The sequence below is a fragment of the Centropristis striata genome, chromosome 4, assembly GCF_030273125.1.
Source record: "Centropristis striata isolate RG_2023a ecotype Rhode Island chromosome 4, C.striata_1.0, whole genome shotgun sequence".
NCBI classification, from domain to species: domain Eukaryota; kingdom Metazoa; phylum Chordata; class Actinopteri; order Perciformes; family Serranidae; genus Centropristis; species Centropristis striata.
The window spans coordinates 5831052-5844709 of NC_081520.1; the positions used below are offsets into that span (position 1 = coordinate 5831052).

A 13658-nucleotide genomic window follows, 5' to 3' on the forward strand; every position below is an offset into this window, starting at 1 on the left:
GCAGTTCAACACAGACATAAATCAAAATGCATGTTGAATTTATTTGATAATTAATTTTAGAAAAATTTTAATCAAATAGAATCTAGTTATCTACATTTTTTCCAGTGTTAGCAATACTGGTATAAAATGAGCTTTTGATTAACAGATGAAGATAATTTAACTTAACTTTTCAAAATATAGCTATACATGACATGATTTGATTCCATAAAACACTAGTATTTTTAAAATTATTAATGAGGTGAGTAAATCTAGCAACTCACTTACCCAATCAGCGAGTGGTAAAAGAAATTTAAACATAATTTCTCCAGAGCTGATGATGGAAACAGCCAAGGAGTGAACCATCTCACTTCCTTGTTGCTCATGGGGATCAGCAATTTGGCATCTGCAAGAGAAATGAAGGTGGATAAAGTCAAAGTTTACTTTTTTGATTATACTGGAAACAGGAGTTACAGGATTAAAGTTTACCTCAAGTTTGAGAGCAGGTTGGATAAAGAAGGGTCATTTTTCAAAGGCACGTCAAGTTTCCGAAAAACATCACTAGCGTGCCATAACAAGAGTCAAAAGCATCTTGCACGGCAGACAACCCACATGGGTTTGTTATTGTTTCATTTAGAAAACTGACTTTGGACGAGTCGATTTCTGACCCAGTTCTCCGATCAGGCAAAAATAACACAAAGGTAATACTAGAGAATCAGAAGCTTTTTTGCAGTGTATTCGTTTGACAGGAATAAGGCTTGTGTGTTTGACACTGTACGTGCCTCGAGAGACTCAGATAGTTTTTGCTTGCATGGATAATACCCAAAACATGCCACACAGAGCCGGGCAGAATTAGATTTAAACATGATTTCAAAGAGTTGAACCCGGTTGAGGTACGCTTGATTTACCCTCAGACACAGAAAACATCAAGAGCTTCAACAACACTGTTCTGAAGGAATATCTCACCTGGCTGCACAACACACACATGCACACACATCTGCTACACACCACAGACTGGACACTTCCTCTGCAATGCTGCAGGATGGGTCACTGACTGCTGGAGGAGAAAAGTGAGATGACTCTAGAAGGACAGAGGACAGTTGGGTGTGTGACAAATGAGAAGTGAAAAGACAATTACAGCCAATTATCCAGGCATGAAGTCCCAAGGTCTCTGCACCTAGACAGAGGGGAGGACGGAGGAGACAGAGGAGTGAGAGACCCTAACAGGCAGAAAATGAGATTTCAGCCTGGCACAGTCTCACTCCTCCTCAGAGAACAGGCCGCAGCCGCGTGAAGACAGACACACACCCGCACTAATACACACATGCTCTCAGGTCCACATTATTACAGGGGCACACACACACACACACACGCACACGCACACACACACACGCACACAGTGTAGATAATTGATCAACTCCATGACATTTCCAGGATCAGTTAAGGATTTTGCAACATCTTTTACACAAATATTACATGACATGGTTGAGCAGCATGGCTAAGTCAACTTTTCAACCTTCTTTGTAGATGGGAAGATTGATTACTGTTTTTTTTAATTATTATTTATAATACAGCATCAATACAGGTATCAGTTTGTATTCACAGATAAGTATCACACTACTTTTTAATTTGGGGGGAAATAAGTGTGTGTGGTAACTGAGTCACTTACTCTGAAAGCACATTTGCACTTTTACATACTGAGTAAGCAAAACATTTCTTCCACTCATGATGCTGCAGCCGTTTTCCATTTTAAAAAAGCCATTTTTTGCTGCCGAGGGCTGGAGCATGGGGCCAATCGCTGTATTATTATTTGTTAAATAATTCCTCATTACAGTGGAACAAGTTTGAAGTACTAGAACTTTCATGAGTATTTCCAACTTCTGCTGCTTTGTATTTCCACTATATTCAGAAGCAAATATTGCACCTTTTACTCCATCACAGAAAGGATTAGAAAACAATCTGATATATCATTGTTTTAGACAACACCCCAACATATTTGGAATTGGTGTTGTAGTAAAAAAAAAAGCTGCATGTACACATGCATGCATCAATAATTGGGCCTATACAGGACTTTAACTTGTAATAGAAGATTTAAAACAATAATATAAACTGTGGAATTACTACTTTTACATTAAAGGCATACTGTGCAGGAATTGTTTACTGTTCAACATTCAACAACATTCAAACTTTGTCTTCTGCTCCCCAAGAAAAAAAAACCCCAGATTCACTCTTGTTTTGGAACAGACTTTGTCCACTTGGCATTTGCTTTTGCTGTTCTTTGAAAAAAAAAAAAGAAATGTTTTCTTAGGGCTGTGCCCAAAGGTCCGTGCCCAGAAATGTCCCAAACACAAAAAAAAAAAGAAAAGAAAAGAGAAAAAACAGGCAGAGGGCAGGGTCTCTGCAGAAACACACACCACCACACTGGATCATAAGTCATGATTTAGAGGTATTATTTCTATATGAGTCTTTATTTAGATTTTCTAATTTTGTAAAATCCTGCATACTGTTCCTTTAGATAAAACATCCCAGTACTTCCTCCACTGCTGCTTTCATACAGAGTTACATTTCTGCATGCAAAAAACATGAACAGACTCTCCTTTACTGTCCACAGAGGCAGCTAGACACAGCATCCTCCCGGTCATGTATATGTGCACAAACACTGCTGTGCAGTGGCCCCAAGGGAAGCTCCTCGTGATTGCATTCTTAAAATGTTTGCCTCGACATTCCTACCATGTGAAAGCAAAGGTTCTAATTTATTTGTATATATTTCATACAGCGGGGAAGGAATGTCCCGTCTCAGATGTTTCCCCTCCATCCCGACATTCTTCCCTGCTAGCACTGATTCAGGCCGCTGGCAACGGCAGGACTCCAATATGAAACACCCTGGACGGGCCAGTGTGCAGGCAGGGAAAGACTCAGGAGAGAGCGGGATGACGGGTCAGGTCAAAGAGATAAGACAAAAAGCACAAACATGAAAGTCAGACGGGAATCTGTCAGTTTAAACAGCATGTATTCCTGCTCCCTGTGGCTTGTTTAAGCCAAAGCGTATCCTAACCCTCTCTCTCCTTCCAAACTCAGGTTAATTTTTTAGGAAAATGTTACCGGGCATGAGAGGAAACACAACTCCCCTCTCCCAAATCAACATGGACTCCTCCATTCACCTCCCCTACTTGGGAAATGATTTAAGCAGGACCATGTGTGTGTGTGGATGTAGAATAATATGTCACTTAGAGGGCCGAGAGGACCCAAAGAGCAGCGTACCTGCTTCTTATTAGGACAACTGGAGGAGCCTTGAGGCCTTTAGCTGTGTTGAGGAGGAGGTGGGATATGATACATTTAGGGTAGCAGATCCAGTTAGACTTACTTTCACAAGTGATAAAGCCAGCCTCGATTTCTTATTAACGGTTTACTGAGAGCTTTGATGACGGACAGGTAAAGTCAGCGAGCGTTGGAGGGGGGTCGCCGGTACCAAGTCTGTTTTGAAGCCAGTTGAAACACTTTGCCCCACGGCTCTTTTCCGTCCTTTGCTGGCCAAGGAATATTCCCCCAAATTTGATTATCTGGTCGCTAATAAAGACCAGGTCAAGAGCTAACGGATCTCTCAAACTGCAAATCTTTTCTAAGGTTGAACAGAGCCGAGCTCACACAGACCCTTTCTTTTGTGTTATCTTTGTCGGCGTATCTTTCCCCGAGATAAGTCTTTATCTTGTGCCACGGGTTTTTGGAGCGGTGTCAAAAAGGAATTTTAGAATAAGTGGAGCCGTGGATCTGAGACAAATTGCTTAATTCTTCCTCTCTGGTGCTATCTCTGTCTGGGACGGGCTCGCTGGGAGCCTTTTGATGTCCGCGACAGGGGGATTTCCTATGTGGGTCTGAGTGTGTGTGTTTGTCTGAAAGATATTACACACACTCCTGCGCTTAAAACGAGAGATAGTTATTCTACCAACTCTGATTCATATAAAGTTGGGACACTGTGTGTAATGTGAATAAAAACAGAATGCATCAAATTCAGAGTTTAGAGTGTATATTTACAATAACACAACATAAAATATATTGTCTTTGTACACTTTTCAATTGAATATATGTCACAAAGGATTAGCAAAGCATTGCATGTTTTACTACAATTTTCTGGAATCTGGGTTGTATTAAAGCCTTGTCAGAAGCTAAAAACAATAGAAAACATATCTTATGCCTTATGATTATGTAACCTTTTTAAGCTGAAATTCAGCAAATAAAAGGGGAAAAATGTATTGTCTTCTGCTCATTTTCAACACAAGTTTACAGTTTCTGCGACTGCAACAATACTGCAAGTCCTTTACCATTAGAGCTCTTACAGTATAGGAATAGGAATAGGAATAGGTCTTTATTTGTTACTGTCACATGTACAACGAAATTCAAAGTGCTCTCCAGTAAGTGCAACATTTAAGAGTCTCTAAAAATATAAATATAAAAAGAAAAAAAATATGTACAATTCAAAATACCCAGTTTAGACAAACACATAAACACACCCAGACATACATGCATAGTCGCACAGGAAAAAAAAATACAAAATTCATCCCCATAACAAATGTAACTCTGCTCTTCTTCTGACCAGGTTATGGGTCTGCTGAACCCGGGTGGCGTGCCCCATCAGCCCCAGAGTGACTACGCCATCTCCCCTCTGACTGGCGGCCTCGAGCCCCCTGCTGGCATGGCGGCCAGCTGCAGCCAACGCATGGATCACATCAAGGGTCTGGAGGGTCTCACCAGCGTCCCCTCCATGTCGGCTCTGCCCTCCCTGCCCAGCTCCCAGTCCTACTGCCCCCCCTCCTACAGCTCACCGGGCTACACCGTGGACCACGTGGCGTCCTACCAGTACGGCCAGTACGGACAAAGTAAGGTCAATAGACTTCACCTTTTTATTCTCACCCTCTTCTTCCACAATGCACATACAAATTCATACATTTAACCCATAAGAACCCACGGTGACATGGGTGTCACAAACATTTCAAATGTTCTAGTAATGTTCATGTATGTTTTCTCAAGTACATAAGTGTGTTTTTTAGTGTTCTACAGCTACAGTAGCTTGTTGAGAAGCCGTCCATTAAGGCAGTGTTATTTATATTTATTTATTCTCGATTTATTATTATTTTGTTACTTAAAAACAAATCTGAAATGGAATTTGTTGTCTAACAGCACTATTAAAGTCACAGCTTTGATATATGTGGTGGAAATGCAAAGAAAAAGGCAAATTTGTGTTTCTGTAAGCAGAAAAGGTGTCTAGTTTATTCATTTAAAAATAAGATATATCATAAGGTCCACTTGGTCTATGGTATATCCCCCATAATTTTCCATTTTAAGGATTACTGGCTCTGGGTTCTTATGGGTTAATGATAATATTTGCTGACACATTTTACTCGTTTGTGGAAAAACAACCAAGGGCTTTACAGTGCATTTCATGAAAAATAACAAAAAACAGCAAAAAACAGCAGCAAAAGGAGTGAAAACAACAAGTATTAGGGACAATCAGAAAAATATCCTATATACATCATATAGCAGACAACAGATGGAAAATTTAGTTATATCTGGTGCAAGAATGTATTATGCATTGTCCATATTAAGCAAAAAAAAAAAAAAAGTTATAACGGTTCACGATGGAGCAAAATTTAACAAACTAACTGTATACTCGTAGCCATTAATCCGACACAATGTGTCTTCACGTTTTCTATGAAAAAAGCTTGATTTGCAATATAACTGGAAACTAGCTTTCAAATAAATATAGTGGAGAAAAAAACACAATATTTCCCTCCAAAATGTGATTGAGTAGATATAAAGTATAGCAGAAAAACTAAAATACTCATTTATTTTTTAAGATAAGGTAAGACAAGAAAAGCCTGTATAAACATAAATAAAGATAATATAATGAAGATACAGAGACATACAGCTAGAATAAGAAAAAAAAGAAAATTAAAAAAGAAAGAAAAAAACAACTATACAATTTTAACTTTAAGACAAACTTAGGAGACAAAGTGAAACTAATTAATAGCAGCAAGCCCAGTACATATATATGAACAGTAAACTGAATAATATACCCTGTGATTGTGTTGTCTGTAATAATATAGCAAAATAGAAATATAAAGCAATATATAATGTGGTAAGACCGTATATTATGGTTTACAAGGTATGGGATGCCATGTGAAATGTAAATAAAAGCAAGATGCAGATTCAGAATGATTGTACAGAGCATTAGATAGTCTTTATACTGGACTCAGGGTCGTAGTTTAGTCATCTTTAGGCAATGCTTGATAGCTTTAAAAGCGACACACATTTATTTTCTGGTCCTGACATGAAAAATCCAATCTGATTGATTAGGAATTAATGCAGGCTTAGTCCTAGTTTTCACAGTTGATTCTTTTATATCAGAGCTAGGGACAGATTGTAGCACTTAAGCATCGTACTTGTACCTGAAAAATTATGTTTTTATATTTATTTGCACCCATGATCATTTCACGAGGTAACTATTGTGTTTTTTTCTCCACTATATTTATTTGAAAGCTAGTTTCCAGTTATATTGCAAATCTTGTATTTCTGCCCAAATGCATTTACAGTGTGAACATTAGATCAGATAAGTAACACTTTAAGTTGTTCCTGCAGTTTGATCATTTCTGCAGAATTAGTCTGTACAAGCTCATCCTGTTCGTTGGTCAGAAACCTAAATGTGAAGAGAGCAAGGAGAAGAGACAAAGGAAAAAAACACTGAATTAATGTAATTTACAGATGATGGTCATACTCTTGCCTCACAGCAAGAGGGTCCCCGGTTCCACTCCGGCCTGCGGCTCTGCTGTGTGGAGTTTGCATGTTCAAACATGGGTTCTCTCCGGGTACTCCGGCTTCCTCCCACAGTCCAAAAACATGCACTTAGGTTTAATTGGTGACTCTAAATTGTCCGTAGGTGTGAATGAGAGCGTGATTGTCTGTCTCTATGTGTCAGCCAGGACTTTTTATTTAGCACGCTCAGAATCAATTATAGTGCAGATGATTGATCCGGCTGATGGTTACACTCTTATTATAATATATTATTATATTAAGAGTGTAACCATCAGCTGACATATGTCTATAGTCTGAGACCTGTCCAGGGTGGACCCGCCTCTCGTCCAATGTCAGCTGGGATCGGCTCCAGCTCCGCGACCCGGGTGCCGATAAGTGGTTCAGGATAATGAATGAATGAATGAATGAATGGTGGTCATTTCACAACTTTCATAGCTTGATTCAGCTATCATAAGCACGTTTTGTAATGATGTGAAGGCTTTCATGAAACCATTACTGCAGTCATGTAACTTGTGTCCCTCAAAATCTTAAAAAATGTTTTGAGAATATGCTTGATTTAGAGTTCAAAACAACAAAGCCACACGATTGTTTTTTTTTTTTTAAATCTATGACCTAATGCAATTTGAGGAGTTTTCCAGGGTTCCAGTGCAAACCACTGACTGGTTTTAGAGAGTCCTTTCACTTATTTTCAGGAAATTAGAAGTCAGCCGATACAGTGTATGATTATCGGGTTTTCTGGTAGTAAAACACACAACTCGTAACCGCAGATTCTTTGCTGCAGTGCTGCTTGTTAAGGCCAGCGGGTCCAATCATGCAGTCTCAAGTGTTGGGGTTAATTGTGCAGATCTGATTCCATCTATGAAGTGATCAGGCCAGCGCCGATACTGAAATCTGTGGTTAGGTACACTGCAGAGTCAGCTCCCATCAGGGTAAAGTGCAGCTGCGGCGGTGGCTGATAGCCCTCCTCGGACTGTTTGCCCTCAGAGAATACCTACCTGTCCAGCAGTGAGAGGGTCTTTTCACTTCACATTACTGTTACTTTAAGGGTTAAAATCAACTTCAAACAAATCTCCATCGAGCTTTGGAAAGCAACGTCGTTCTCCGTCACATCGTGATTACAGCGGCCGCCGTTTCCAATTTTGGTCCACAGGGGGTTGACCAATCAGGTTCATCCACTGACCTTGTTGCAACCTCCAGACAACCGGGGCCCTTCAAAGAGCCTGGCAACGCTCCAACAGGTCTGACTCTCCCTGTATCAAATGAATATCTGACTTAATTTCCGAGAGCAGCAAATGTCTAATGAAATATCTCGCTCAGATATCTCAGAGCGAACAGAATAAAGAATTACGGCGACACACGTGAAAAACCTCTAGCATGTGGCACTGTGCATGTACACACACACACACACACACAAGCTCAAAGGCAGCCACCAGGACAGCACACACACTCCCATACACCTCCACAGCGTTACAAGGCCGAGCAGTCCATCTTGATGTGATTAATCAGTGCGACTGGATAGCCGGTGTGCGGTTGGGTTTGGAGCTGCAGAGGAAAGGTCCTTTCTGGGGGTGGACGGATCCTAATAGCCTCTGGCAGGGCGGCTATTAGAAACAGGTGCTAGGACTGAGGTCAGCTGGGGAAGCAGTGCTGGAGAGAGCTGCTCCACGTTCTAGTGGAGAACGCTCCACACTGCTGCACAGTTTGACGACATGTAGCTCTCGCTGCACCGCCGCTCGGAAACTACAGTGGTCATCCATGAAATGCTCGCTTGTTTTTATTTAGGTAATGTCTCTGTTGCTAAGCAGGCCATGCTGCCATGTCTGAGCACAGCACTTTGCAGTCGTTACTTTTCGAGTTATGTCTGTTAATGTAGGTTCATTACCTGTTTAGCCCCATAGACATTAACCCATTGAGGCCTGAAAAATCGCTGGGCGATTTTAAAATAAGCCTCTAATTTTCTGGAAATTCTGGAAAAATTCTGGAAAAAAAAGTGTCAACTCTTCTACTAAATAATAGATTTTTCAGCCTCTGTAGCAGATAGAAATGAAATTCAAAAAGGTATTTGAGAGCTTATACAAATACTACAAAACGACGTATCCGCTTTCCAGGCTTCAATGGGTTAAAAAAGATGTTGACGTAGCCACCGTGACATCACCCATTGGGTTGTGAACTACTGTTATGAAGCCTTGAATTTGACCCAAGGTTATAATAGTTTTAATTTTAGTTTTAATTTCGTTGTGATTTTTTGTTTTCAAATTCAGTTAGTTTAAATTAGTTTTTAGAGTGAGTTTGCTAGTTTTAATTAGTTTTTATTTTTTTTGGAAAATGCTTAGTTTTTGTTGTTTTTGTTGTTTTGTTTTTATTAATTTTAGTGTTAGTTTTTTGGTGCGAGATTAAAAAAAATCACAATAAATGTTGCCTTTATTTCCTTTATCTTATCCATCTCAGCCCCAATAAGTTTATTAAGTCATAAAACCAGAAATATCACAAAATACAGTTTCAGTTAGTTATCGTTTTTTAAAAAACTCTTGTTTTTATTTTTATTTCAGTTAACGAAAATCTTTTTTCAATTCTAGTTTTCGTTATTTTATAGTTTATTTCTGCAGCACATTTAAAACAAAAAATGCTGTACAGTTAAGCCTCAACACAGAGCAAAAGGCACAAGGTAAAATAAGGTTATACAATAGACAGCAAAGAATAAAAACTAATTTTTAGTAAATAAATAAAAACACAGTTACAATAAATAGCTGCAATAAAATATTTAGGGGGTCCAGCTCAACTAGAATTAAAAGCCAGCTCTGATAAAAGCTGATACAGCTCTGTCACCTCAAGATTTGAGAGTGTGGGATGTTCAGAAGTAACTGGTTTGCAGAATCCTGCACTCTCCCTAGGGCTGGGCGAGAGGGAGCAAAAGTCATATCCCGATATATTTAGGCCGAATATCGATATACGATATATATCACAATATTTTTATTGCTAAGTGAAAGCAAATGTTGAGTCAGAGTCAAAGCCAAATATGACATGTCACAAGTAGTTTTATTGAAACCGTTTATTTAAGTGAACATAAATACTGTAAAACAACAGGAGTACCTTTTAAAAAAAATCAAAGCTCCATAAAGTGCACATTTAAATAAAAAAATATCTTAAATTAAAGCCGCAGCTTGCCTGGAGCAAGGATCACAGTGCAAATTTGAACTATATCGATATATGCGATATGGTCTAATTCCATGGAATTCCATTCCTCACATTTAAAATATATTGATATATCTTTTATATTGATATATTGCCCAGCCCTAACTCCCTAAATTGTGCAGGTGCATTGACACAGCAAATGTGAAGTTAGCAAAATGCAGCCACAATTCATGTTTACGATGATATTAATTATGATGCTAATTTTATCACGTGAAAAACAGTTAACATCTTAGAGTGTCTTTTAGTACATCTGAATGCTGAACAAGACATTTTTAGGTGACCAAAATGTAACTTGCATGAAGTGAAAACACACTGTGGAAGGGTCAAAGTTCTGAGATGAAAGCACCCAGAACCAAGTTTACAGGAATCTAAATATACACAGAGCCATGGATATGCATTGCTTTGTCTCTTCCAAATTGAAAGGTTCTGGTTTTCGAAGCATCAGCTACAGAGAAAATACGTCTTTAATTATAACTGTAGTTTTATTGTGTGTGTGAATGTAATTGTTAGGAGACCATGCTGGACTTTGAAGTGATGATATTTCTCAGAAAATGCTTCTGTTTTTGGTCTGTAAACTCCAGCTGTAAAACATAGTTAAATACACTGGTGTTGAGTGTACGGACCTACACATCCCTGATCCTAAATTAAAAAAGTTTTAAAAAAGTGAATTTTTTAGTGTTCAGGAATTAAAACCAATGTCAACAAATCACAAGGGTTTATCATGCAGAAAGATTCCAGTATAATATTCTCCCAGTATTTTTCACTGACGGCATGTACTCTTTTATTAATGATTAATAATTAGGGGATTTTATGAGTTATGTTTTACAGTTTAAAAAAGATTAAATGATGAGTATTTTATAGGCTGAAATTATGTTCTGACAGAAAGTATGAGAAGGATAATGTGTTTTTTTTTAAAAAACATTTAAGCATGTAAACATTTTCTTGTAGAAACCCAACATACAAGTATGAACATGAAAATGAGCTTAAAATGTTTCTTTAAAGTCGCTTTAGAACATGTTGTAAAATACAATTCACAGATCAACACATGTGAGCACTTAACTGGTTAAAAATATCAAATATGACATGCCTACATATATGAAACAATTTAAAAACCTTTTGTTGTCTGGTGGTTGTTGACTTGAGTGTAAAGTACAATGTAAACATAATACATAAATGAATAAATATAAAATAATGCATTAAACCTTGACCATATCATGGATATAAAATTCTTCCAGTGCTTTTGCTGCTTCTGACTTTGAGAAATCTTGCAGTTTTGTTTTTTATTAGACCCCCACACCCCGTCAGTTCTCCCCATTTTCTGACCTTACACCCCAAAACACGGTTAGCACATGCTATGCTAACAATAGCCATATGTGAGCCGAATGCCAGGCTAAAACATGTGCCCCAAATTTATTGCACCCATATATCTTTTTTTTTATCATCTTTCAACCACATAGTCCCTTTTCACTAGTAATTTAACAACTGTTTCATCCTCTTTTCACAGGTGCCCTTTCTTATCTGAGGCCTGAAATCACCTGATCACAAGCTCCGGACTTCACAGAGGGACATTAGTGTGTACAGCCATGGAAATCTTTTAATATCTGGACCAAAATTTATTTTGCTACCAATTACCAGGACACATTGTCTACTGCAGGACATTATAATATGAATTCTTGTTGGAGAAATGGACAAAAAAAAGAAGGGACCACAAGAAGGAATATCAGACCAAAAACTGCTGATTGACTGAACATTGCAGAGATGTCAGCGCGGTGGAGCTCCACAGGGCCATGAAGAGGCGCTTTCCACAAACAAATCCAATGACCAAACAGCATGTGGGGTCTTTGTGAGGATATCTATCCTAAATTTCTTCGTCATAATCTGCCAGCCTTCAAGGCGGTGCTTGAAGGAACATGTTTACATATCTTAGGGCCACATGAGTACATATGAAATTCCATGTATTCCCAATTTAATCCCCAAATTGTATCTGCCGAAAGGGGAAAAAAGAAAAGGGCTTTGTTGATTTTATTGCATTTATTTGAGCTCTCTGCATCCCACACATGGAGAGAAATTCCAGAGACAGAGAAAACAAACACGAATCTGTGGGTTTTATTGTATCACAAACTCTAATGTACACCACAGCTGTACTGCAGTGAAAGTTCATTCAAACATTCCTCCTCCTCCCCCTCCGTCTCCCTCGCTCCTCTCGCATTTCTGTCTCGCTCCTTCTGTCTCATTGATGTTTTGGACGGTGAGGCAGGGATCCCGAGCCTTTTGTAGTTTTCTGGAGAGGAACTCGGAGGAGGTCAGGGGGTGAATTTAGGGAAAGTGACAGATGAGAGAGCAGGAGAGGAGAGAAGTGGCTTTAAAGGGAGGGAGGGAGGGAGGTGGGGGATAGGCAAGATCGATCACAGGGTTAACAAACCTTTAAAGATCCTCTCCTGGCGAGAAAAAGCCGCCGGGTCACAAGTCACGACCGAGAGACACTTGAGAAACAGAGAGAGTTTTGACTAAAGACAGCCATTCTCCCAGCTGACCAGAAGTGCAATATCATGTATCTTAAGAGTCCCCATTAAAGACAATAAAAGAAAATCTAACGTGCCTCTTAAAGTCTTACGAAACACTTTGGATTTATTCTCTGGATTTAGTTTGGGACTTTGCAAAGGAACAACACATGTGCCTTTGAAGGCTTTTGGGTCCAAAACAAATAAGAAACATTCTTAATACTGCTGTCATAGCACACGGAGGAGCACATTTGTAAGGACTTAAATCAGTGTAGTGTCATGAAGAAAAGAATGAAACAAGTGGATGCCAATGTCAACAGAAAATTAACCAGGAATGACAAAGCCAAAACTTTATTTTATTTGATTCTTTTTGTGTTGCTTGGGACCTTTTCTTGTTTCCATTTTGCATGAAAAATAATGATTTGGTTTCTAATGCATTCCGGACATATTTATTGTGTCAAATGTTCAGTATGTCAACAGTGTAAAATCTCCCACAGTGTACAAGTGAGTGGCAATACTTTTGGGCTCAGAATAACAGAGTCTTGTTTCGTACATCTGTATATGTTAGAATGAACCAGTCCTTTCATTCCTTTGATATATTTTTTGTATTATTTGACAAAGCGATATGACATAATGTCATGTGTACAAGCGCATTATCACTACTATTTATAATAAAAATAAAAATTCTGAAAATAGCCGCTTCTGGTTTTTGATTTATTCCGTGTTTTGTTCATCTGACTGTAATTACTAAATGGAGCCTTTGTATTTATTTTTACCACAACATGAGAAAAAGAAAGTAATTCACTCTACAGAAAAATGGAAGACAAATATGTATTTTCTGAAAGCGCTCATGTGAAGCCTCCAACCAAATTAAGCCCGGCCAAATGGGATCACCAGACATTTGATTTGACACTGAACACAACAGGCTTTCTCACAGATGGCTGTAAATGCTCAGACATCTGCATTGGTGTGTATTAATACCCCCGCCGGCCCCCGCTACTGTAACAAACTGACTTTTGTTTAACAACCTCTCCGATGAAGAGAACAAGCCTTAAAGGGTTTTTTTGGACAAACAGCATACCCAGTCCCTCCAAAAACCTCTGCAACCCATCCGCTCTGCTTACACACACACACACAGGGCCCGCTCTGTGTGTGTTTGTGCACCACATGCATTCATACATT

General features: G+C 38.9%; 1 protein-coding gene across 2 annotated transcripts in view; it reads left to right on the top strand.

The window, feature by feature from the left end:
* pax3b (paired box 3b) overlaps positions 1–13171 on the top strand; it is a 35303-nt gene extending 22132 nt beyond the window's left edge. Inside the window, exons 8-9 of one of the 2 annotated variants that reach the window (XM_059331652.1) lie at positions 4571–4855; positions 11480–13171. In XM_059331652.1, coding sequence (XP_059187635.1) covers positions 4571–4855; positions 11480–11497 — 303 coding nt within the window. In that variant the 3' untranslated portion in view covers positions 11498–13171. The remainder of the gene's footprint in view (positions 1–4570; positions 4856–11479) is intronic. The other variant, XM_059331651.1, reaches the window with a different exon arrangement.
* Positions 13172–13658: the final 487 nt, after the last annotated feature.